The 27975-nt window shown below is 37.2% G+C and overlaps 1 protein-coding gene across 1 annotated transcript in view; it reads right to left on the reverse strand.

Annotated features, from left to right (window-relative positions):
• Glg1 (Golgi apparatus protein 1) overlaps positions 1-27975 on the reverse strand; it is a 187943-nt gene that overhangs the window by 115356 nt on the left and 44612 nt on the right. The window contains exon 4 of the mRNA XM_090378712.1: positions 16457-16672. Within this exon, the coding sequence (XP_090234838.1) occupies positions 16457-16672 (216 nt within the window). The remainder of the gene's footprint in view (positions 1-16456; positions 16673-27975) is intronic.

Genomic DNA, 27975 nt, shown 5'->3' on the forward strand with positions numbered 1-27975 from the left:
CTTTGCTTATTGGAGGCTTGAAGTGGTGGAACCCATGTTTAGTCTCTAGAGCTAGGTTCCAGTCAACCCTTCCCTATCTCTTCCATCATGCAGTATGATTGATGACTTTTGAGGTTACGATGAACATCATGGCAAGATCCAATATTCTTGCATTTCGAGGGTACAGCTCTAAAATGGTGTTCGCAGGCCGGCCGCTAGTTAGTACACATGACCGAACCTATTGGTAACTCTCTAGGAGGCTTCCAGATCAGCTAGCTTATAATCTTGCTACCACTACTCTGCCAGACAGTGACTGGAAGGAGTCCGAGTAGTGTGTAGGCAGGGAGCATTATCGAGGCCACGTTATGTCAAGGATCTGGATATATTCTTACCATGTGTGCACCATATCCAAAAATTTCATTACTTCATACAGCATTTCCCACCCTCTTTTTCTTACTATTGAATACAATATGAATTGTCAAACTAATAGAGCAAGCTTATCTGCGAAAAGATCTAAACCTCCCAAGCACTTCCTAATTCATTTCACAAATATACGTAGTCTCAATTCTAATCTTAACAATGTCCATTTCCACTTGCAGTCTGCCAAACCTCGTGTACTTTTTCTGACAGAATCTCAGTTATCAGTTGATTCAACTACTACTCATCTCAGATGCCCAAATTATTCGCTGTATGATTCCTTTCGCCTTAAAGGTGGTACTTGTGTATATGTCCGTTCTGATATTCCCTGTCAGAGACTTGGGAATTTGGAATCTCCTCTCTTTAATCTTCTCTGGCTTAAAATCTCTCTACCTCATTGTGTAAAATTCATCTGTTGTCTCTACCATTCTCCCAACTCCACTAATCACTTGGAACTCTTTGACTTCCTCTCTTTGCAACTTGACTTTCTCCAGTCCAACTTTCCTAACAGTGAGGTAATTTTCCTTGGTGATTTTAATGTTCACAACTCCAGCTGGCTTCTGTTTTCTAGTCACACCGACCCAGCTGGCCGAGATGCTGAGGCTTTTGCAATTACTAATGACCTTACACAGATTGTTCATTTACCTACAAGAATACGAGACAATCCTAATCATACAGCCAATACGCTTGATCTTTTTCTCACAAACAACCGTTCTAAGTACATGGTCGAAGTGAGAGGTCCTTTAGGCACTTCAGATCACAACTTGGTGATTGTCTCTTCTCCAATGGAACCTTTATCTCATGGCTATTCCCAACCTCGTGTTGTTTGGCATTACAAGAATGCAAAATGGGATGACCTGCGAGACTTCTTCTCTTCTTTTCCTTGGTCGGATTACTGTTTCAAAACTTCTGATGTCAACGTTTGCTCAAATTGTGTCAGTGAAATTATTCTTGCAGGAATGGAATCCTTTATCCCACACGCCACTTTAAAATCTCGTCCTTTATCTAAACCTTGGTTTTCCAATAAATGTGCTAAGGCTGTTCAAGAGAAGAATGTTGCATATCATAATTGGCTTGTTTCTAATTCTCCAGTTTCATTTTCTGCCTACACCAAAACTCAACAATTGTAAAACAGTTATTAATCAGTCCAAACTAGAGTTTGAACAGGCTAAGAGTAGAAAACTTGCTTCTTGCCCTAATGGTAGCCAAGCATTCTGGTCTCTTGCCAAAGCTATTGGATGCAACTTTTGCCCATCTCTGTCCCACCTCTGTCCAAATCAGATGGTTCTGTTGTCACTTCAGCCAAGAATAAAGCTGACCTGCTAGCATCCCATTTTTCTTCCAACTTGTGTATTAATGATCTTCGTAAAATACCACCCACCATTCCCAACACACACCAGTCAATGCCTCCTGTGGTCTTCCGTCAAAAGTATGTCAGAAGGATTTTGACGAATCTCGATGCTAAGAAAGCTCCAGGTCCTGATGGTATTTCTCCACTTGTTCTCAAAACCTGTGCTCCTGAACTTATTCCTATTCTTTGCCGCCTTTTTTCACTTTCTTATTCCAAAGATGTTTTTCCTTCTGCTTGGAGATTTGCTCATATCCAGCCAGTTCCTAAAAAGGATGACAAATCCCTCCCATCCAATTATCATCCCATTGCAATTACTTCTACTCTTTCTAAAGTAATGGAGAAATCAATTAATCGCCAACTCTTAAACTACCTAGAAACCTTCCGTCTGATCAACGATCGCCAGTATGGATTCCGTCAGTGTCGATCCACTGGTTATATTCTGGCTTATTATGTTATCCATTTATGGACTAATTCAATGGAAAGGTTCAGTGAAACACAAGTAGATGATCTTGACATCTCAAAGGCTTTCGATTTTGTTTGGCATAAAGGTCTTCTAAACAAGCTTCCATCTTAATGTTTGCCAACTGTTTTTAGTAATTGTTTATCCGGTTTTCTCTCTGATCACTCCCTGAGGGTGATGGTAGATGGCTCTCTGTCTTCTAACTTCTCAACTAATGCCGGTGTCCCCCAAGGTTCAGTTTTTTCCCCCACTCTTTTCCTCTTGTATATTAATGATCTTCTTCCATTGACTAGAAATCCTATCCATAATTTTGCCGATGATAGCACATTGCATTCCACTTTCCATTTTGAGAAACCTTGTCCTGCTCAATGAGCTTCAACTTCTTGAAAATCTGCTACCAATTCCTTAAATGTAAATCTTCAGGTAATTCTCCAGTGGGGCAAAGACAACTTAGTTGATTTCAACCCTTCTAAAACTCAGTCTTGTCTTATATCTCGCAAAAAGGATTCTTCTGCTCCTATGCTTATCTTTAGTGACACTCCGATTTCTAGACAAAATGATATATCTCTTTTTGGGGATTACCCTGACTTCTAATCTCTCTTGGCACAAGCACATTACAAATATTGTTTCCTCTGCATCTAAAAAACTTGGTTTTCTCTTTTGCTCTCGGCGTTACTTTTCTTCCAAACAGCTGCTCACTCTGTATAAATCGCAAATCCGCCCTGACATGGAATACTGTTCCCACATCTGGGGTGGTGCACCCAAAACCTCTCTCAGGCTTCTTGATTCCATTCAGAAGAGGGCAGTTAGGTTAATTAATGATTCATCTATAACAGACTCTCTCCACTCGCTGTCTCATAGACGTACTGTTTCTACTGCATGCCTCTTCTACAGATACTTCCATGGGCACTGTTCTTCTGAATTGGCTTCTATAATTCCCGCTCTCTCTTTCAGAACAGTCAGAACACGTGCCGCCACCAGCCAACATCCATTTACTGTCCAACTTCAAACTCACAGAACCAACTTTTCATCTTCCTCGTTTATTCATTCAACTGTCGTTTTCTGAAACAAACTTCCTTCATATGTATTTCCTGAAAATCACCGTCGTTCAAGTCCAATGTCAACAAATATCTTCTTCTTTCGTCTTCTCGACCTCCAACCCAAGCACGGTTCTAATACCTCTCGTGTTTGGGGTTTACATAAAAAAAAAAAAGAAAGAAAAGAAAAGTGTGCACAGAGGTTGGCAAGCAAAGCGAGCAGGGGGCGGAGCCCCTAGTAAAGCATTAAAAAAATTGAAATGGGGGATTATCTGAGGACACTGTAGACTAAATCACAAAAAGGAATATGGTAAATTATGTTGTAATAGCTAAAATAATTCCAGGAGTTCAATACAAGTCTGTAAAATTCATGACAGCTTGTATACAGGTATAAAAACCATATTTAAATTATGTTTGAAGCAAGATAATGATAGAATATGTATAGAATAAAACTGTACTGTTTTACTGTTTTATTCCATACATAATAATGCTAAATGAAATGGGTGAATTTTTTATATCACAAGTGCTAGTAATGACAAAAGTGGTGACAATCTCTTTTTTAACCTCTTTTTAAAAACATTTTTCATTAATAGTAAAAATTTTACTGCAGTACTATCTAGAGAGACATAAAATTTAAAAGCATTTAAAATTTGATTACAAAAAACAGCCTATATATCAGGGGTGGCCAACAAGTTGATCGCGATCTACCAGTCGCTTGTGGCTTTAATTTCGGTCAATCACGAAGAATTTTAAATATATACAGGGTGTTTCAGTTAAACGTTTCAGAACTTCTAAGAGGGGTAGGGTACATCCTGACAACTCGAAATCATATAGCAATGTGGGGTCGGAAATGCTTTCCTGAAGCGGTGTTGTACACAGAAGCACCATAAAGAAAAGAGACCGTAAGTGAGAAATCGTTTTAATAATACATGAAAAGAAGCAAAAGGTACATGGATTAAAGTAAGTGTTCGAAGTTTCTTCCACGGGCTACAATGCACGCCTCACATCTCCGACGCATGGACATCCGAACATTCTAGAATACTCCAGGCAGCGTGTCCAGACACAGCAACCGGAGGATTATGCACCTCGTATTGCTTTCGTACAGTGGTACCTTGGAAAATGTGCTAGAAATTCCCTTTTTCCTGCTGAAGTGTTGTTTTTCGATGAGGCATCCTTCACAAGGGAAGGAATTTTCAACACGCATAACGACCATATCTGGGCGGTCGAGAACCCGCATGCAATACGACGTCGTGCAGCACAGATTCGATTTTCGGTCAATGTATGGGCCGGTATTATGGGAGATCACCTCATCGGACCTTACCTGTTACCGTGTCGTCTAACCGGACCTATCTACTTGATCTTTCTGCAGCAAGTATTGCCACAACTTTTGAGAGATGAACAGACAATGTGGTTCCAACACGATGGAGCCCCTGCCCATTATAGCGGAGATGTTCGTAACTACCTGGATGTCACATTTGGTCAACAGTGGATCGGACGTGGTGGTCCCGTGCGTTGGCCTGCTCGGTCACCCGACCTGTCATGTCTTGATTTTTATTTCTGGGGTCATATGAAATCGCTAGTTTATGACACCCCTGTTGACAATGCTGAGGAGCTGGTTGCAAGAATCGCAGTAGCTGCCGAAGAAATTCGCCTGGAGTATTCTAGAATGTTCGGATGTCCATGCGTCGGAGATGTGAGGCGTGCATTGTAGCCCGTGGAAGAAACTTCGAACACTTACTTTAATCCATGTACCTTTTGCTTCTTTTCATGTATTATTAAAACGATTTCTCACTTACGGTCTCTTTTCTTTATGGTGCTTCTGTGTACAACACCGCTTCAGGAAAGCATTTCCGACCCCACATTGCTATATGATTTCGAGTTGTCAGGATGTACCCTACCCCTCTTAGAAGTTCTGAAACGTTTAACTGAAACACCCTGTATATAAAATAGATTATTCAAAATCAAAATATTATTATTATGCACCCCACTGCATACACTTATTACAAATCCGTTGAACTAAATGACTACTTTTGTCACCACGCAGCCGCTAGGCTTGTCTAGTGAAAATTCATGCAGTTACGTTGTGGACAGCATATGCGTCGAATTCTTATTTAGCTTAAAGGTAAAGTGCAGCTATTAACAACCCACTGCAGGAAGGAAGCCTCCTCAACAATTCATGCTGAGGGAAATGGGCCATAATCTGCCACGCTGGTCCAGTGTGGGTTGGCAGATCGACCGTATTCAGCAGTCAGGGGCTTGAACCCTGGTCTACTCAAAGAGCGTGTGCTACTGCACTCCCACTCCTGACCACTCGGCTACGGAGGCCTCTCTTATTTAGCTTACTTAATATTAATAACTAGACAGTACTTATACTGTTAATTTAATACCCTTTGATTTAAAATGAATACTACGAAAAAGAGTAAAACATATCATTTTCGTCAAGAGTGAGAACTAGAATACTTTTTTGTAATGATAAAAGAAAAATGTTGTCGTTTGATTTGCAATGCTTCCGTGGCTGTACCCAAAAAAGGAAATATAGAAAGGCACTTCACTGCTCCTCATAAATACCAATCGGATTTTCCGCCTAATAGTGACCTTAGAAAAAATAAATTAAAAGAATTTAAATCCAGATTATTCGCACAACAAAATTTCTTCGTGACACCTAATTTACAATCTAAAGCAGTAATTGTAACATCATTTAAAGTGAGTCATTTCTTACAAAAAAATGCAACCCATTTTCTGATGGTCATCAAAGATGCATTTTTAGAAATAACAGCTTCTCTTTTTGAAAATTTTAAGAACAAAAATGAAATTAAAAGTGCTCTTCAAGATCTGCAATTATCTCAAAATAGTGTGATGCAACGCATTAAAAAAAATGAGTAAAAATGTGAGCGAACAATGTGTTCATATTGCTAATTGCGTGTCCTTTTCTTTACAACTGGATGAATCTACAGCTGTCAGTGATACAGCTCAATTGCTGGTTTCTGTTCGTATAGTTTTCGATGATTCTGCCACTAGAGAACTGCTGTGTATGGTTTCGTTAAAAGAAAGAACTAGAGGTCTTGATATATTTAACGCATTCAAAAATATTATTGAAAAAATTAAATTACCACTATTTAAGCTCGTATCAATAACAACAGATGGAGTTAAAGCAATGACAGGGCATTTTAACAGATTCATCGCATTGTGCCAAAAGTATGATGAATTCCCAGATGTTTTGAGTTACCACTGTATCATCCAGCAGGAAGTGCTAGCTAGCAAAAGATTAAATATTAAAAGTGTTATGGACATAGCTTTCAAAATCGTGAATTCCATCAGAGGATAATCTCTTCAAAAGAGACTTTTCAAAATGCAACTTGATGAAAATGAACCAGATCTCATATTACAAACAGATGTGAGGTGGCTGAGTCAGAGTAAGTTTCTACAGAGATTAAAAATTTGCTGAATGAAATTAAAAAATTTGTTGATCAAAGGGTAGATGATTATCAACAGCTACAGGATACAGAGTGGTTGTGTGATCTGGCTTTTTTTGGCAAATTTTACCAGTAAAATTTGCCAGTGATCTGAATTTGGAATTACAAAGAAAAATTAAAAATGTTGATGGCATGATTATTAGTATTTCTGCATACAAATATCAATTTTTGGCAATTTCTAAGGATCTCAAAGAAAAAAAATTCGATCATTTTACAAATATGCAAGATCATTTGCAAAAATATCCTGTTTTTGAATTTAATAGTGAGAAATATGTTTCTGAAATTTAGAAAGTTGCGGATGATTTTAAAACTAGATTCAGTGATTTTAAACAAATGAAGACATCGTTCAATATATTTCTTATCCATTTAATGTTGAGTTAGTTAACAAACAAATTGCAGAAAAAAATCGCTGAGATTTTTCGCATGGAGAAAATATTACTTGAAAATGAAATTTTTACATTTCGAACGATATCTTCCTAAAAACCAGATTATCAGAAAAAGACTTTTTGAAATATGTTTGCGGAGAAAAGTACTCAAATGTAAAAAAAATCAGTGAACTTTTTAATTTCATGTTTTGGTTCCACTTATCTATGTGAATTGGCCTTTTCGTATTTGAAACAAAAAAGACGAAGAATTGCTCTACTCTTACTAACTTGCATACAGAAGATTCTTTACTGTTGGCCTTATCACATATATCCCCAATTTTGAAAGCTTGGCAGATCACATTAAGACACAAACTTCACATAAATTAAAAATTTAAATACGTATGAATTTAAGAGAAGAATTCTGAATCGTATTTAATTTAAAAATGTATAAACAACATTTTTCAATATGTGTTGATTAATCTTTTTAACCATGTGCAATGAAATTCTTGAGACGGTAGATCACGGCACATTTTGAAGAAAAAAAGTCGATCGCATCACAAATTAAGTTGGCCATCCCTGCTATATATGAAAAGGTAATAATTATTGTAATCCAAGTAGTGCATTGTGAATTACATAATGCAAAAAGGTCCAATATTAGTTGGTTTAGGGCAGATATTTATACAGATTACTGGAACTACAAGAATTAAGTTTTGTAAATTACCATATTTGATGGCATATAGGATGTACCCCCACTTTAGAAAAGAAAAAAGTTTGTGTATTTAGGCATTTAATATTTATTCAAATGTGTATAGTAGGAAAAAACTCATCCTAAAAGTGATCAGAACAGCAAGAAAAATACTAATACTGTATAATAACACAATTATTATTATTAATTTATCAATACAGCAATTAAATAAAAGAATCTTAGCTACATTAGAATATTTTATATGAAGCAAACTACCATTAGAATTCAAAATGAACAAAAAGACAGTGAGGGAATGGTAAAAAACATTAGTGTTCTGCAAATGGAAAGTTCAGCCATTTTGAAAACCAAAAAAAATCATCGCCTTCAAATCCCAAAAACTCTTCCTCGCTGCTAATGTTGGTATCATTGTCTTCAAATAACAGCGTCTTCAGTGCCATCAATGACATTACTAATTCCAGTTTGCTTGAAAGACTTTACAATTATTTTACCACTTATATTTCTCCAAGATTCCTTAACCCATTCATACACCTGTGCAATGGTGGGCCTCTTCATTCTTCCTGTGGGTGTGAGGTCATGATTGGGTTCTCCCATCCATTATTTTGCTTAAATGTTTATGGACACATCCAAAGGCTGCAATTGGCTTGTCAGCCCACCAGGAATGAAAACTACCTGTGTATTCAATTCCCTCACCCTCTTTTTAATGACCTCAGTTCTATGGGCTCTGAACTGATCCCAAATGAGAAGAGATGGTATCCTTAAGAGACCACCAGGACAGGACACCTTGTCCATATTTTTTGGAGCCATAGATTCATTCTAGATTCATCCATCCATCATTTTGGATGAACATGAACAAATACACCTTTTGGAATTTTTTCCTTAGGCGGAGTTTTTCTTTTAAATATTAAAAATGGTGGTAGTTTTGTGCCATCAGCATTGAATGCCAAAACTATGTAACGTGTGTAACGTGTTTTCTCATGCCCGGTGGTTTTTACTGATACCGTTTCAGACCCTTTGATATTCAACAGTTTTGTTCGATGGTGCATCAGAAGTTAGTGGGACCTTGTCCACATTTTCCTATTTGGCTAAGTTCAAAAGAAGTTTGTTTTCATGCCTTTATTACAAATTTATGGAATTCCAGTATTTTTTTTTCTTCATAATCTGCTGGTAATTTTTGTGCAATTGATGTTTTTGTATGTATTGATAAACCATACCTTTGCACAAATCCACCAACCTTCTGTTCCAGAAAAATTGGGAATTCTTTGTCCTTCTGCTAATATCCTGGCCTTATGCATAATCATTTTGGTAGAAACACTTCTTCATAACTTCCTTACACCCACTACCCACTGTTTTTATATCTTCTTCAAGTTCTGGCCAATGTGGGGCGGGATGACAAAGGTTACATTTACTTTTTTCAGCAGCTTGAAGTTCTTTTTCTTGCTTCTGCCAGACGAGTATTATTTTTTCCGTAGGTGGTGGCCCAAAAAACCTTTCCGCAGCTCTGTTATCATGTTTTTAATGTGATCTATTATGTTTAATTTATATCTGATAGTGTCACTCAACCTCTTTTCTCCTGTAGCCATTTTCTGAGGGTAAAATGCTTTAAAATAATATTAAATGGCAAGATTAAACAATATTTTTATGAAACAGAGTTCTAATTAAAAACAACTGATATACAATTAACACTGTTCTTTATTTTATTTCAGTCACTTCACACACAATTAAAGTACACTACCATCAGGGCCGTGGGATAGATTTTCTCAGTATGATACAAGTCTTCGAAATGCCGCCCCTTAATGGTTCAAATTGTATTTTGATTTCGCTGCTTATGCCGTCCCCTTACGGTGCCGCCTCTCTGTATCATAGCACAGCACGGCCCTGACTACTATACACGGAGACACAGTCAACATCACGAAAGCCCGCATAGAACTAACTGGCCCACCAGTTGTATCAACTTTTAAAGGATAGGCGAACTACAGTCAGTCCTCGTATAACACGTGTTTACACTACACAAATTCGATCAGACACGATTTATAAATAGGGGAACGTTATCTTATATAACACGAACCGAATTCGCTTATGCACGATTCGCCTTTGTGTTTACAAGAAATGGCAGTCGAATGCAGAATCACCCCAACCGAACGCAACACGACAGGAATGAAGAGAAGATTCTGAAAATGTATTTGTTTTTTTATATCAGTGAAGGGGAAACACATTTCACCATAATAACATAAAAACCAACACAATTCCAGCTATCGGTATACAGCAAAACTTCTCCTAACGGATGCCTCTCTTTAACGGACATCTCTCTACAACGGACATTTTCAAATTCCCCAACTCACCTCTATTGGTTTTAACATGTTTTCAGCTTCTATCTAGCGGATATTCTCTGTAACGGATGCAGACAGGCAATCTGCACTGTTTCGTTTAGATCAGCACTTAATTTGATCTCCCCATAACAGACTGCGGGAGAGCTCACAGTCCTTTTTCTAGGAACTTTTCTTCCACGTATTGCCTCAATCGTGTGTTTATTTTCTATTTCAGATTCTCTGAATTTTATCAAGGTTTACCTCGCAGTTCTAAACCCTTTTTCAAGAATTTTAAGGCACATGTAAACTTCTGATGAATTCGGTGTGTGCGCGGGGGGGGGGGGGTTTGGTCGGCCTTTCGTCTTTTGAGTTTGAGTTTTCAGTTTTGTTCAGTGTCATGTGAAGCGCACAATGTCTTCGCGTAAACATTTAACTTTAAAAGATAAATTTGAACTCATTAATGCGTACGATCGGCAAAAAAATAGTGTTCGCAATCTCGCTGCAAAATTCAAAATCGGGATGACGCAGGTAAGCGACAGATGACGCAGATGACGCAGGTAAGAAAAAAAATGAACTGCTCAAACAATTGTGGCAACACAGAAATGATCAGGTTCAAAAATCATTCCCGAAAACTGTTGGACTTCAAATCGACAATGTTATGTATGAGTGGTTTTGTTGCGCACGTGCTAAAAAAATACCCATTAATGGGCCTATTATTAAGGAAAAGGCTTTGGAGGTTGCGAAATCTATGGGAGTAAATGAGTTCAAAGCTTCTGTGGGATGGCTAGACAAGTTCAAAACTCAGCATAAAATTTCTTGGAAAACCGTAAGTGGTGAAAGTGGATCTGTTGATACTGGGGTTGTAACAGAGTGGACCGTCAAATTGGAAGATTTATGTCGTGATTTTGAAGCTAAGAATATTTACAACTGTGATGAAACAGGGTTGTTTTTTAAAGCTCTTCCTGAAAAAACAATGAGTCTAAAAAACGAAAAGTGCCAGGGCGGAAAAATTTCTAAGGAACGCTTGACTGTACTATTGTGTACAAATATGCTGGGAGACTTTGAACAACCTCTTGTTATAGGAAAACCACAAGATCCTCGATGTTTCAAGGGCATAGAGTTGAATCTTTTGAATGTTGACTGAAGTCTAATAAAAAAGCGTGGATGACATGAGATATTGTGAGCGAATGGATAAGTCACTTTAACCAAAACATGATTAGTCAAAACAGAAAAATTATTCTTTTCATGGATAATGCTGCATCTCACCCACACATTGAATTGTCCAACAATCAAATCGTTTTTCTGCCACCAAACACATCTGCAGAGAGTCAGCCCTTGGATCAAGGGATAATAAAAAATTTTAAACTTCACTACAGAAAACGTGTTTTAAGACATCTCATTACAAACATGAACGATGTAACATGTGCGAGTGACCTTGCAAAGAAAATCAGCATCCTAGATGCGATTCAATGGATTTCCTCTTCAGTAAACGCAATTAGAAAACAAATGTCGGGAACTGTTTTGTAAAGTCTGGCTTCTCAAACGCAAAAATTGAAGTTGTGAACAGCAATGTGGAGCACCAAGAAGAACAAGAACTTCAACATCTATTAATAATGTACGATACTTCAGCTACAAGTGACCCTGGCTACAAAGATATAGACTCGAACCTCGCTACAGAAGATGGTGCTCTAGATATCAACATTATCATCAATATTTTTCAAGGAGTTCCTCATGAGGATGAAGAAATGGAAGGAGGTCATTCTGTCGAAGACGACAAACCACCGATGAAAATAGAAGCGCTCATACAAATCAATCGTTTAAAAATGTTTTTCGCCGCTGAAGAAGATACTGAAGGACTTTCGATGGTTTCTTCACTCCAAACAAATGTTGAAAACAAAATTATCAGCCGGAAAAAGGTGCAGAAGAAAATAAGTGATTACTGTATGTATTTTTCTTAAGATAAAGTCATAATATGCATAGCATAATTGTATGTATATTATTTACAAAAATATTGTGCAAAATCTGTATATAATTTAATTTTACATTAAACGTTTAACGATTTTTCTTTATCTCTTGTGTATGTAATTGTATATTATTTACAAAAATATCGTGCAAAATCTGTATATATTTTAATTTAATTTTACATTAAACGTTTAACGATTTTTCTTTCTTTCTTTTTTTTTTTTTTTTTCTCCCTCAGACTTCTTGTTAGCGGACACTTCTCTCTAACGGACAAATTTTCGTTGCCCATGGCTGTCCGTTAAAGGGAAGTTTCATCACAAATGCAATTAGATTGAGTTTACTACCAATTTATAACAGATTCTACTAGCAGGAATGCAACTGGAAATTGTTTTTATTGTTTTATGGTAGTAACCCCCAGAAATGTGCTTTAGTAAAATGTGAGGTGTTAATAGTGTGTCTCTGCATTTACAGTGTTGTTTATTCAGTTGCTACACGCGCCCAGCTTTGTTTATGTGTATCAAGCATGCCTCCTCATTTTGTAATTGCACTTTATTCCCTAAAAATTAGTAAAATACTTAAAATGTGTGAAAACGAAGCTTCCTGGTGAAGACACTGCAGAGTTAGAGAGAAAAAAGAAAAGCAATATCGATAAACAGAGGCGGACTGGGGCAAAAATTCTTACCCGGGAAAATTTATAGTGGCCTCATACTATGGTTTATGGCCAAAATCACACCGGCCTCTGGCCCACCGGGGTTTCCCCGGTAAGGCTTATGGCCAGTCCGCCTGCCTCTGTCGATAGAGAAAAAATATGAAACGCTTTGAGCGAAATGAAAGACCATGTGATACTGCACGTGCTAGAGACCTAAATGAGGCAACACCGAGAATTACAAAGAATGCAGAGAAAATAAAAACATCTTTCATAGCAGGAACAACTCAAAGTGTAGTTAAAATCCATTAGATTAAGATACAAAGAATTGGAAGAGATGGAATGGCTGTCATCTGTTTGGATAGAAAATCAAACAAAAAACAAGTTAGCTTACAATAGAAGCAAAAGCATTAGCAATATTTTATTACGTAATAGTCGTAATAAAGTACGTAAGTATTTTATTACGATTATTTATTGTGTTTGGTAATGTTTTGGTTACAAATGTGTGTTCAATCTTGGGTGGTCGGCACCTAACCCTATTTTTCCCATAGGGCCTGTTGTTTATATTGCACGAGGGTTTCTAGGAACACAACTATCGTGCTATACGAGGACTGACTGTATTGAGAAACCTAGAGAAGAATCTTGGGGCTTCCATTGCCTTCCATTGCATTGTGTTCCCTGGCTTTTGAAACTTCTTGGAACTGAGTCCAAACAACTCTGCAAGTCCAAAAGTACCCTAGGGTGTCCCATTATCCTTCAGAAATAAAAATATTCTGACCAAACGGAAAAACACAAACTGCCCCTTGCCCTGACACTGATGAGGGAGGACTCACTTCTGCATATAGGATACAGGGTGATGTTTCAAGGCATTTTTTCAGAAAAAAGTGCATCTTATATGCTATCAAATATGGAATATAAGATAAGGTTTTTGTCTGAGGGTAAATTTAGAAAGGAAAGATATTGATCAAAATTTGTCATAAGACTGACTGAAGTTTGTCATATTTGTGATGTCACTTAATGAAACATACAGAACATCACACAAAGATTAACCACAAAATCATATCCCAGCAGGAAACTATCTTACAACGAAGATAACAGTTCCCAACCTTCAACTAGAGTACAAACTACTACTAAAAAAAAAAACTTCTAACAACACATTTCTTTTTTGAAATATCCACGTATTATTTCAAAAGCAGTGTAAATACTATTAGTGGCATACATACTGCAGGTTGGGAACCATAATTAGTATCCAAACACAAAATGTACTTGCTCCTTTCTGGTCAGTAAATAATTTCCTCAAATTTCACTCTCACAACCTGCTAACCATTTAAAAGCACTCAAACTGAGCGTGCTATATCCATAATACACTGCTCAACAAAATTAACAGAACAAAGTGTTTTTCATGAATATTTTATTGTGAACAATGACACTGAATGCAAATATTTGATATAACAGGCATTCTGGCATGCAAATTCTGAGTATCCAATAGAAATCGAGCTACCACCTTACAGAGCCACACATTATGCTAATTATTCATGCCTATAAAAACAAGGGTTGTGACCACATCACTTCATTCCCGTTTTTTGGAGTGCTCAGTGGGATAGCCACATCTCCAGTACCATCCGTCCAACATCAGAGACACTTATGGTAGAGGTGGTGTTCTCGCATGTGGGGTGGAATAACGATCAATGACTGCACCTCTCTTCATGTTTTCGATAGGAGTACTGCAACTGTGCAGAAATACTAAGAACAGATCTTCGAACTCTGTGTGAGATTTTTTAGGAGTGCAGTTGGCCCAGATTTTCTTTTCATGCATGACACACCAACAGCTAACTCCTGGATCACTTGGTGTGCTAAAGTCTGCACCGGTGAAAGAATATTTGTTGTCACAGAATCTTATAGACACCCTTATATCGAGCAAGGTTCACCACTGTCAGGCCTGTTTAGCCTTTGGAAGGATCGTACACTGTACTGATGTCATGTGACCATATTTTCAGGCATCTTCTATGAACTTCTGTAACGTGACCTTTTTGGTAATTCTTATACAACCCCTATAAATGTCCCTCATAACTGTTCGAAGTTCCTCACTGTCTCTTCATTCTATAGTACGCCACCGTACCAAATTTTGTCCTGCTTCATTGCAAGCTGCGTGAGTTACACCACATTTTCTACGTGTTCTGTTAATTTTGTCGAGCAGTGCAACTGATACAGCATAATACAAGTCTATATATACATATGATTTTTATTACTGAAGTTATATTGTACACAGTACAGTCATGAAGTTTCTTGAATGGCTTCTTATTACATGATTTGCTGTTGTCAAATTGCAAATTTCAGCAAGTACCTTCATATATGTAGAAGTTTCCTAATGATTAATACTCATTTCCATGCTGTGTGCATTTTAAGCAAATTTATTTTATCATGATTTTCAAGTGTGAAAATTATCAATTTTGGAACATATTTAATATCAAATTTTGTCAATACATAGGGATATCTACTTCTGAAACACTGGAAATTAGGTATCAGATTTAGAGAGAATTTTCTATCCTGCACTACAATGTTTGAATGGCATTGAAGATTGAAAGAGGAAGGAAAAAAAAGTTTAACAGATAATAACTATGCTGGAAGACCTTTAACTTCTTGCACAGCCAAAAAAAAAAAAAAAAAAAAACTGAAACAGTCAGACAACTTGTGCATCAGAACCAGCGTGTGACTGCTGATAAACCTACAGAAGCTTAAATATTCCACATAGAAACTGTAATAGAATTTTAAGCAATGATTTCAACATGCACCACATTGTTCAGAATGTGGTGACTTTGATGCTTAGTAACAACTTATGCAATGAGCAATTACAATTTGTAATGATCTTGTAATGGCATCTGATAACAATTCGTTGTTTGCCAAATTTCCTTTCACAAGCTACTAGTTGTAAGAGACAATTTAGAACAAGCATTTAGAACAGTGGGCGAGGAGAGGGATTGGAAGCTGCTGCACAACAATGCACCCACATAGCACTCATTTTTCATGAAACAAGAAATATGGTAACAGTTTTGTTGTGTTGCCGCCCCCCCCACCACTGTAAATAATTGGCTACAATTAGCCAACTGTCCACCTCCTGCATACCCAAATTAATTGTTCACACTTATTCATCGTAACACTCCTGGCCATATCACCACGATGAGCAATAATTTTTTAATACCATGTACAACTTATGCCTTACCTAGAAACAAAGATTATTTATTATTTTTTTCAACAGCTATCCAGAATTAAGAAAACTCATGCTCAAATAAAGCTGCCAAAGTGATTTCTAATATCACATTCTAGTAAAGGCTATATGACAACATAGATTGAATGACAACAGTAGAGATTCATTAATATAAAGAAGCACTCTGAATTTGGAAGCTACACTAAAGTATAATAAATTTATAATGCTAACACAATAGCACTTTCCAGTAATCCTAAATTATTTTTTTTAGAGTAAACTTTTCAAAATGTATCAGATTTCAGAATGCTAAAGTTTTTAGTGTATTTCTTTAACTAACCTAAAATGTCCCCATCTCCAATCTATTATTCTATTCATTAGTCTTAATACAGTAAGCAGTAAACAAAATATGCACAAATCAAAATTAAACCAATTAGATTTTCGATATGTTCATTAATCTATATATTCATAACTTTATTATTATTATTGGTTCTTTATACTGAACCACATTAAAATTTTACTTAAGTGGAGTTTTTTTTTTTTTTTTTTTACCTCTGATGTCAAATCTAAACGACCACATTTCAAATCTTCAATATCTTTATGGCATTCTTCTGTGAATTTATAAATAAGCCTAAAATCACTGAAAACAATAGCTTCCATCTTCCTAAGGTAAGAACGACATTCTAATTCAGTAGCATTTTCTATGTGATCCATCAAACATGAAAGAAGATGTCCCCTGGTATTTTCAAGTGGCTTGCATTCGGGATACTAAACATATAAACAGAACTGAAGTTACTTAATAACATAACTGTTTCTAGTAATATGAATTTTAACTCAATAAAGTCAAATTTAATTTTTTAATATATATACTATTAATAGAGTGGTACAATTAAATTTTTAGCATTACACAGTAACATAATAGTACAACAAGAGGGATTTGAAAAGTACATGGCCTGAAAAATTTCTGTACTTAATGAATAACACTGCAAATATTAATGCACCAATGCTGTGGAAGACCTAAAATGTCCTCAAAAGTTGTTCGACAATGTGCATGATCTGGTCATGAGTGATTAACGAGTGGCAGTTCGGTAAATTGCAGGGTCTTGGGCATCTCATCTGAACACATTTACCACATAACAGGTTCTCACTATGAAAAAGATGTCAGCATCATGACGCCCAAAGCAGTTGCAGCAGATCAAAAACACACAAGAGCAGTCATGTCAAGTGAACATTTGCATTGTTTTCAAGCAATCCAACAAATTTCATTGCAAAGTCTGTGGCCGTGGATGAGACATAGGTCTATCACATTCAACCAGAGATAAAGGAGCAGTCCAAACAATGGAAACACAGCTCTTCTCCCCCTCCAGAGAAAGTCAAGTCAATTCCTTCTGTTAGCAAGGTGATGGCATCGGTTTGTTGGGATATTGATGAAGTGTTGCTAGTGGATTAGCTTCAAACAGGCCAGACAGTCACAGGGATATATTACACAGAACTTGAGGCATTTTCTTGAAAATATCAAAGACAAACATACCAAGGGCAATGTGCCTGCTCATAAGTCTGTCAGTGCTGCGGCTGCACTGCAAAAGTGTAACTTTGAAATATTGGACCATCTCCCATATTCACTAGATCTAGCAGTATTCGACTTCACCTATTTCCTAATTTTTTAAATATACCTGAACTGCCTTCTCTTCCCACTGACAGTGGAGTCACTGCTGCAGTGGTTACATTCCTGAAGGCCCAAGAGAAAACTTACTTCACAGCTGGAATCAATGCATAGCAGCACCAGTGGCAAAATGTATTGACCCCTTTGAAAGTTGCCACCAGCTATACTGAAAAGTAACATATTAACTAGACTTCTCAAATAAACCCTTCATATTCAGGCCATGAACTTTTCAAATGCCCTTCATATAAGGCGATCCATCAAACATGAAAGTGAAGTGAGTAAACACATAGGATTAATATTATATGAAAAGAACTATACATCGTTGTATGGGCATTAATAATATAACGTACACACATGTAATTAATTGCCAGGGTTCTGCATCAGCAAGAAAATTAGTGGTGTTGTTATTCTATTGTATCAAAATTCTAGTTATGTGTAAGTTGACAACATTTAACATGCAGCTTCTAGACAAGTTCAAAACTTTTACTCTGCTTATGAATCTTTGCATTACTCAACAATTTTTAACCATGAAACCCCTTCCATTTGGTATCTCGAAGGGTGATAGCAACACTTTTTCTGATCAAAGTGCAAAATTATGTGGGTACAGTTAAATTTGAATACAAACATTGCTCTGTGAAGTAAAAACAAATTTATTAAAATAAAGGTTAACTGATCCTGTGAGTCTACAAATTCAAGATATTTCTGAAGGGAAATGCACCATAAAATAATAATAACATCAATTTAGGAGGGAAGCCATCTGTATGTTAAGGTGTAACCTTTAAAACATTCATCTGCATAAAACATTCGTCCAAAAGAAAGAAAAAAATTGCATTTCTGTTGCTAAGAGGGCTCCTATGTGGGTTGCACGTGAGTCCATTCACCCAGGGAACAAAGAAAGAACTTATGCTGTATTCTTTTTGCCAATGAACCATCTCTCACATTCACCAGATCTAGCAGTATTGCTCTGCCTTTCTTGGGATGGTGCTCCTATTGATTATGTCCCATGTAGTGCAGCAGCCTCAGTGGAGAATTACATCTATCTGTCTGTGTGGATAACAAACTGGTTGGTTTGTGTTGGTGATGGAGCCTTTGGCTGCTATGCTCACTGATGTCTACAACAGATGATGTTATGAGCAGTCTTATATCACTGGACTATGTTGAGTGAATTTCAGTGGTTCTCTAAGTCACTGCTGCAGTGGTTACATTCCTGAAGGCCCAAGAGAAAACTTACTTCACAGCTGGAATCAATGCATAGCAGCACCAGTGGCAAAATGTATTGACCCCTTTGAAAGTTGCCACCAGCTATACTGAAAAGTAACATATTAACTAGACTTCTCAAATAAACCCTTCATATTCAGGCCATGAACTTTTCAAATGCCCTTCATATAAGGCGATCCATCAAACATGAAAGTGAAGTGAGTAAACACATAGGATTAATATTATATGAAAAGAACTATACATCGTTGTATGGGCATTAATAATATAACGTACACACATGTAATTAATTTCCAGGGTTCTGCATCAGCAAGAAAATTAGTGGTGTTGTTATTCTATTGTATCAAAATTCTAGTTATGTGTAAGTTGACAACATTTAACATGCAGCTTCTAGACAAGTTCAAAACTTTTACTCTGCTTATGAATCTTTGCATTACTCAACAATTTTTAACCATGAAACCCCTTCCATTTGGTATCTCGAAGGGTGATAGCAACACTTTTTCTGATCAAAGTGCAAAATTATGTGGGTACAGTTAAATTTGAATACAAACATTGCTCTGTGAAGTAAAAACAAATTTATTAAAATAAAGGTTAACTGATCCTGTGAGTCTACAAATTCAAGATATTTCTGAAGGGAAATGCACCATAAAATAATAATAACATCAATTTAGGAGGGAAGCCATCTGTATGTTAAGGTGTAACCTTTAAAACATTCATCTGCATAAAACATTCGTCCAAAAGAAAGAAAAAAATTGCATTTCTGTTGCTAAGAGGGCTCCTATGTGGGTTGCACGTGAGTCCATTCACCCAGGGAACAAAGAAAGAACTTATGCTGTATTCTTTTTGCCAATGAACCATCTCTCACATTCACCAGATCTAGCAGTATTGCTCTGCCTTTCTTGGGATGGTGCTCCTATTGATTATGTCCCATGTAGTGCAGCAGCCTCAGTGGAGAATTACATCTATCTGTCTGTGTGGATAACAAACTGGTTGGTTTGTGTTGGTGATGGAGCCTTTGGCTGCTATGCTCACTGATGTCTACAACAGATGATGTTATGAGCAGTCTTATATCACTGGACTATGTTGAGTGAATTTCAGTGGTTCTCTAAGTCACTGCTGCAGTGGTTACATTCCTGAAGGCCCAAGAGAAAACTTACTTCACAGCTGGAATCAATGCATAGCAGCACCAGTGGCAAAATGTATTGACCCCTTTGAAAGTTGCCACCAGCTATACTGAAAAGTAACATATTAACTAGACTTCTCAAATAAACCCTTCATATTCAGGCCATGAACTTTTCAAATGCCCTTCATATAAGGCGATCCATCAAACATGAAAGTGAAGTGAGTAAACACATAGGATTAATATTATATGAAAAGAACTATACATCGTTGTATGGGCATTAATAATATAACGTACACACATGTAATTAATTGCCAGGGTTCTGCATCAGCAAGAAAATTAGTGGTGTTGTTATTCTATTGTATCAAAATTCTAGTTATGTGTAAGTTGACAACATTTAACATGCAGCTTCTAGACAAGTTCAAAACTTTTACTCTGTTTTTACAAGGCTTAGGAACCTTGTGGATTTACTGAATATGTTTCAAAAAAAAAAAAAAAAAAAAAAAAAAGTGGTAGCCATAGGAAAGGATTATGATTCTCTTGCAGTTCTAGTAAATGTTGCCTGGGCTATGTTGGATAACCCATTTCTCTTTGAAATATCTTCTTTTGTTGTAATATTTAATGCAAACTATCTTGGGAATGCACAGATTGAAAGAGTGGTTCTCTCTAGATAAGAGCACAACACCATCCTAAATGGATGATTTGACCAATTCAAGTCTTCTGAAATTCCACCACCACCATTTTTCCTGCTTGATCATTCTCAGGATATCACAACCACAGACCCAATCATATCCAAGTAATCAGAACAGTTAATACTTGAAAACACAAATTCTATATGGCCATTATCAAACATGTACTAGAAATGTAGATAGCACCCACAAAAGGCACCACTACCAATGACTTGCACAGGGGTTAGCCCAAAAATGTTTCAAAAGATATTCTGCCATTAAAAGACCCTGAAAAGCATGCCTTTCACCTTACATTAAACATCTACACAAAGTTTCAAAACTGCACAAACAACTCCAGACTTCACTGTCCTAACAAACTCTCTTGAACTTTTGTCCAACCACATTCAATTAGGTTTCAATGTACTATTAAATGGAATGTTGAAATCTGAAAGAATGTAAATATTTCAGCAAACAACAGCATAATATTAGCTGCTTTTTTTTTGCACAGAGGAGGGAAACGTCACTTGGGAAACCTCCACTTCCCCATCAATCAGAATCCATAACTACAAGCATACAACCAACTTGGGTTTTTCATGTTTCTTCTGAGGAAATCTGTTTGGCTTTCCCCAGAAGAAACATGAAAAACAAGTTTTTTTGTTTTTTTTTTTGAGTTTTGATAAAAAAATAAATAGCAACCTCCAATTGTAACTTATGTCCACCTATAACATCAATAAAATATACATGAATAACTATTAATTTCCAATAGATAAAATCATAAATTAATAAAGTTAGAAAAATTAGATTACTCTAATGCTACAGTTTGTTGCCTATTTTTCGCTATTATTGATTTTATCCATAAATCATACAATATAATGCTGTACTCTCATGAAATGGAATTATCTACAGTCAAAGTACAGTACAACTCATTGCATCTCCAAGACAACTGTGGGAGAATGTAATTTACTTTCATTATAGATAAATAAATATCTACATTTTATTTGTACTAGGAAGGAATTATAGAGAAATTTACAAGAATATTAGTGTATTTTGTGGTATCACATGAATTTGAAATGTGGCATGTTAAACTCTGTTCTTTCAGACTGACTACTAGCTATGGCCAACTTGATGAAAGAAAGCATAACACTAGAATGCAATAAATAAAAGGGCAGGAGAGAAATTACAAGTATTTGTGATAGCGCACATATCTGAAACTCTATATTCACCAAGTAATGATTATTAGAAATATTAAGAAACCATTACCACAGCTGAATGGGACCATAAAACTTAAAAATAGATTCTTTGAAACACAACTGAAGGAGTGTGATAGACAAGCTTAGTTCATGGACAATATGTTGTTTCATATCCTTCAATCATTTTGCAAAGTAATGAAAATTCTGGTGCACCACTTAGTCTATAACACACTCCTCTCATCTTTGTTTTTGCAATCCTTATGTCTCACCACACTGATTCAATATAGCCATTTATGGATGCAGATTCAAGACAAGCATATCTACTAGACATGCTTGTCTTGAATCTATATGCTAGGTGATTAAAAGCATTACCCCATCCTCTTCCATCCCTTGTGCCAAATCTATTCCTCCTGTGCACATTATATTTGTTATATTCAAATTTAGCACCTAGCATATTAGAATGACACCATGTTTCTAATATATTCCTATGATGTCTGCATTTGGTGATTTAACTAGTATCTCAAATTCATCAAATTTATTAACTATACTCCTAGTATTAGTGTGCACATGAGGAACTGTCGCCGACCGGGCTAGCCGAGTGGGTAAAGTACCTGCCCGGCAACCCAAAGGTCGCAGGTTCGATTCCCGCCTCGGGCTTGGATCAAAGTACTGCAAAAACCTTGGGAGGTGCAATATGGCCACAGAAGCCGATGCGCCAACAACTACCAAATCAAAAAAAAAAAAAAAAAAAAAAAGAGGAACTGTCTTTAAATAATAGGGCCAACAGAAAGGCAGCTCTCCCCTAAGAACAAATGCTTATCATAGAAGAAAGAGAAAAGCCCTACAAGATCTGAAAGGTGACCACTTCATCCACATCATCAAAACTCTTTGTGGAAAACTGCAGCGTGAAGAGCTTTGTCCTAAATGTCACCTACCAAAGCATTCTGGAATGTTGCATCATGAAAATCCTAAGAGGTTTTCTCAACCCAGGTGAGACTAACCAGTAAGTTTTCAAGCACATCAATCTCAATAACTCTGAATGAACCCTCCATCTCTGAAAACATTAGACACATAAGCTAGGCCACCTGATCTACACCACTGCAGAAAGCAACATTCATGGATGGTATTCATCAAGTGGTTAGTCTCTATCCTAACATTTGCTACAAACCCATCCTACCCAACTGCTACTCTCTAAGCTCTCTTAGAAATCTCCCAATACTTCCATTAAACACAGGGGCATACCAATGTGCTTTAACATGGATTATATGCTCACTAATACAACCACAGACAAATGTCAAGAGCTAATGACATTTGTTTCATTAACTCTCTCTCTCTCTCTCTCTCTTTCTCTCTCTGTCTGTCTGTCTGTCTGTCTGTCTCCAGTATTTCTGTTCCCCAAATATAATCTTACATTTAAAAGCAATAAACTTTGGTTGCCATTTTTCTCCCCATATATGCAATTGATCCAAGTCTTTTGAAACACCACAGAGTTTGAATTATTAACCACCCTTCCCACTTTCAAATCATCAACAAACTTTGACATGCCCTTGTCATTTATCATTTCCAATAATTAGATATAGGAGAGGATTCAACACCAAGCTCTGAGGGTCCCCAACTTGTTACAATGGTCACCATGAAGAATGTTGTTGCTGTTATTTGGGGCGCCTCTGTAGCCAGGTGGGAATGAGCAGCAGTGTGTAGCACACGCTTCTTGATTAGACCGGGGTTCGAGCCCGTCACCACCAAATACGGAGGATGGGGAAAGGTCAGGGAATGACCACCGCATATTCCCGGAGCAATATGGCCTTAGTTGCTAATGCTCCTAAAAAAAACCAAATAACAGTTATTTGTTATTTGGTTTTTTTTAGGAGCATTAGCAACTAAGGCCATATTGCTCCGGGATATGCGGTGGTCATTCCCTGACCTTTCCCCATCCTCCGTATTTGGTGGTCAAGGGCCGAACCCCAGTCTAATCATGAAGCGTGTGCTACGCACTGCTGCTCCTGCCCATGGAGCCACCATGAAGAATGATCATATATAACAACAAGGATAACATCTGTCTCCTACCTATTAGCTGGCCTGTGATCCATATCTTAACATCAACTCGAACTTCTAGAAATTTATATGGTAATTTCCATGAGGGATGGTATCAAAAGTGTTACTAAAGGCTAGATATATAATGACAAAATTGTTACCTGCAGCATCCAATTGTTTAATGACTATATCATATTAATTTTTCAGAGTGGTCAGGCACTACCACCCCTTAACAAATCCATGTGGGAACATCACTACCATTCTTGTAGAGATGCTTCTGAAATGCATCATTAACCAGACTATCTTCCTGGCCTACAGTTACTCAACTCCTTTTTAACACCACCTTTATGGATTTGGGAGACATTAGCACTTTTTCTGTCAAAAGAGATCTTACTACAGTATAATAACTCTCTCTCCTGAATATTCCCAATATTTTGATACATTCACATAATAGTGATAGTAGTAGGGGCAAATGATACAAGAAAGCAAGGTTACATAGCATCAGCAAAAAAAAAACATTACACACTTCACTCATCAGTACCCTCCAAGAATTTGTCTAGTTCTTCCTTCAATTTATTCAAACCAATCCACTTCCACACAACAGATGGAAGCCTGTTCCAACAATCAACCACCCACTGGCTGAAGACATATTTCTACACATCTAACCTGCAACCATCCTTCCTCACCTTAAATTTGTCCCTCAGCAAGAAGAAAAATTCCATTCCCATTCATCTTACTCAATCCATTCAAGGCCTTAAACACCTCAATCAGATCACTCTGCAGGAGCCTAGCCTCAAGAAGCAGCAATTTGCAGAACTGAAGCCTATCTATGTAAGAGCACCCTTTTGTTCCCTTCACAAATCTGGTTGCCCTTCTCTACACCTGTTCCAGCAGATATATATATATATATATATATATATATATCATTCCCAAAGTGAGGTCTCCAGAGACCTGTATACAATACTCAAGATGCAGCCTAAACAAGGCCTTTTAGTAATAGTAATAGAGGCATGTGATGCAAGAAAGCAAGCATATGAGCTTATGTAGCATCAGCCAAAAAAAAAAAAAAAAAAATTCACACAACCATTCCTTCTAAATGTTTGTCCAGTTCCTCCTTGAATTTATTTAAGCTATCAACTTTCACAATGATAGATGGGTTTGTTCCAGCAATTAACCACCCGTTGGCTAAAGGCAAATTTCCGTACATCTATTTCTACAGCTGTCTTTCCTCAATTTGAATTTATGCCCCCTTAAGTTCATAATCTGAGCAAGCAGAAGAATCCTATCAGAATTCAGATTGCTCATCCCATTCAAGACCTTATACACCTCAATCAGACCACCTCGCAGGTGCCTAGTCTCCAGCCACTGCAATTTTCAGAAATTAAGCCTCTCTTGGTAAGAGGATCCCTTCAATCCCCTCACCAATCTTGTGCCCTTCTCTGTACATGCTCAAGCAAATCTATATCCTTCTAAAATGAGGCCTCCAGATCTGTACGCAGTACTCAAGGCGTGGCCTGACCATTGCCTTATATAAAGGGATAATCACCTCCTTTTCCCTGCTAGCAAAATTCCTGTACATCATTGACAAAACCCCATGACCTGCTCTTGCAGTCTGTCTGCATTGCTTAGAAAACTTCATATCTGACTGCACAATTACTCCCAGGTCTTTTTCATTTTCTATCCCCTTAGTGTAGTACTACACAGTTGGTACGTTCCTCTGAGATTACTTTATCCATATGTAGTACTTTTGCATTTGTCAATGTTAAACTTCAGTTGCAACTTCTCAGCCCATCTTACCAAATTTTCTAGATCCTGTTGCAGTAGCACACTGCCATTACTGTCATTAACAACCCTGCCAACCTTTGTATCATCTGCAAACTTCAACACTAAGCCTGATATACCTTCATTAATATTCATTGATAAATATACAAAACAACAGTGGGCCCAACACCGAACCCTATGGAACTCCACTAATAACATTAGTCCATGAAGAGCAATGAGATAATCATCTCCTCATCTCCGCTAGCAAAATTTCCGTATATCATTGACAAAATTCCGTTAGCTGTTCTGGCAGCATGTCTCCACTGCTCAGTGCAGACATGCCGCCAGAATTGTGCAGTCATATCTGACTGCATAATTAACCCCAGGTCTTTTTCATTTTTCACTATCCTGAGTATAGTAAGTACCACACAGCTGATAAGTTACCCTGGGTTTACTGCTACCCATATGCAGTACCTTGCATTTGCCAATGTTAAAATTCAACTGCCATTTCTCAGCCAATTGACCCAATTTTCCCAGATCTTGTTGCAGTAACTCACCCCGATTACTGTTGTTAACCACCCTGCCAACCCGTGTATCATCTGAAAATTTTGGCATTAAGCCTGTTATACCATCATCAGTATAATTAATAAATATTGAAAACAACAACGAACCCAGCACTGAACCCTGAGAAACTCCACTAATAACATTAGTCCAAGAAAAGTAGCCCCAATGATAACCACTCTGTCTTCTTCCACTTAACCATCCCTTTATTCATAGCAGTAACTTGCCCTTAATGCTACAATGCTCCAGTTTGTACAGCAGTCTTTTATGTGAAACAGTATCGAAAGCCTTCCTGAAATCCAAGTATATGATGTCAAAATTATTTTTTGCATCCAGTTTCTTGGTCACTGCATCATAGCAACCTATCAGACTGGTTTGAGCAGACCATCCTTAACAAATCTATGCCGTGACTGCAGTGTAATTGCAATCCTGTCCAGATGGTCCTGCATTATTTCTTTAACCAGTGACTCCATTATTTATCCTGGAACAGATGTTAAGCTAACAGGTCTCTAATTACTCATATCACCTTTTGATCTCCCTTTATGAATTGGGGAAACATTTGCACATCTCCAGTCCATAGGGAACTCCCCTGAATCCAAGGATGCTCTCATGATTATGGCTAAATGGCTTGCAAACTTCCCTTAGTGCCTCTCTTAATATGACTGGATATATCCCATCCACCCCACGTCTTTTTTATGTTCAACTTCAACAATTCCTCTTCCACTTTCCTCTCAGTTATCACAGTCATTTAGCTCTCCACTGAAATTAGATTTCTGGCATCTCCTCCCCTAAAGAATTTCTAGTGTGAATGTAGATGATGAAAAATACCTATTCAATTTATCAGCAACCTGAGCAGGGTCATCAACAGTTATCACCTATTGACATCAAGTGGCCCATTATGAAAAGTCTCTGGCAATCTTTGCCAGAGACTTCTCATAATCTGTCTTAGCTTGCCTAACCTCCTTTGTAACTTGAGTAGACCAATTCATATCTACCACATAAGTTATATAAATTCCATGCACTTTTCTTCTCTGCCCGGTGTCTCAATAGCTCATCTGGCATACATTTAATTCTAAGCCTTGAACAGTGTTTATTCATTGGTATGAAAAGCTTAACTTTTATGACTACTTCCCTGAATGCTTCCCATTTAGAATTTGCTGTTGGTAACATCATCAACTGTTCCCACTGCACAGAATTTAAAAATTGTCTGAGATCACCACACTAACCCTTACAAAAGAAAAAAACCTTTACCCTTGACAGGCGTTATGTCTCTAATTAAATTCCACATTAGTACACTGTGATCGCTGCTACCCACTGGGTCTTTTACCTGCAGATTCTTAATGAATGAATGATCACTGCTGATAACCAGATCAAGATTACTGCTTCCTCTTATTGTCTCTCTAACATGCTGCTGTAGAAAGCAGTCATCCAAGAAATCGGCAAAAGTCTTGATAGTGTGCGAGTGACCAACCCACAAATTCCAGTCAACATCTAGAAAGTTAAAATCCCCCTTTATAAGACATTCTGATTTACTGGCAGCATTTCAACAGCAATCTGACTTCTTTAACATTCCCAAGAGATTTAAGTTTGCTCTCAACTACAAATATTATTGAGAAGTATCTGTTAACTCATCTGCCACTTTTGTTGGGATTTATATTTATATAGAATGTCCTTTGCAATCAATTAGTGATATATTCAATTTAAGCTCTTGTTTCTTATATGAGAACTTCCTATCCTCATTCTCATTTCTCTCTCTCTCTATCTGCAAGTGCTTTCTCAAAATCAGCTTTCACTCAACTCATCCCATTGATGGTTTTATGACATATTCAATTATAAAGTGAGTGAGCAGAAATCATGGG

This window comes from Mastigoproctus giganteus, chromosome 7 (assembly GCF_048544385.1).
Source record: "Mastigoproctus giganteus isolate SK-2022 chromosome 7, ASM4854438v1, whole genome shotgun sequence".
NCBI lineage: Eukaryota > Metazoa > Arthropoda > Arachnida > Uropygi > Thelyphonidae > Mastigoproctus > Mastigoproctus giganteus.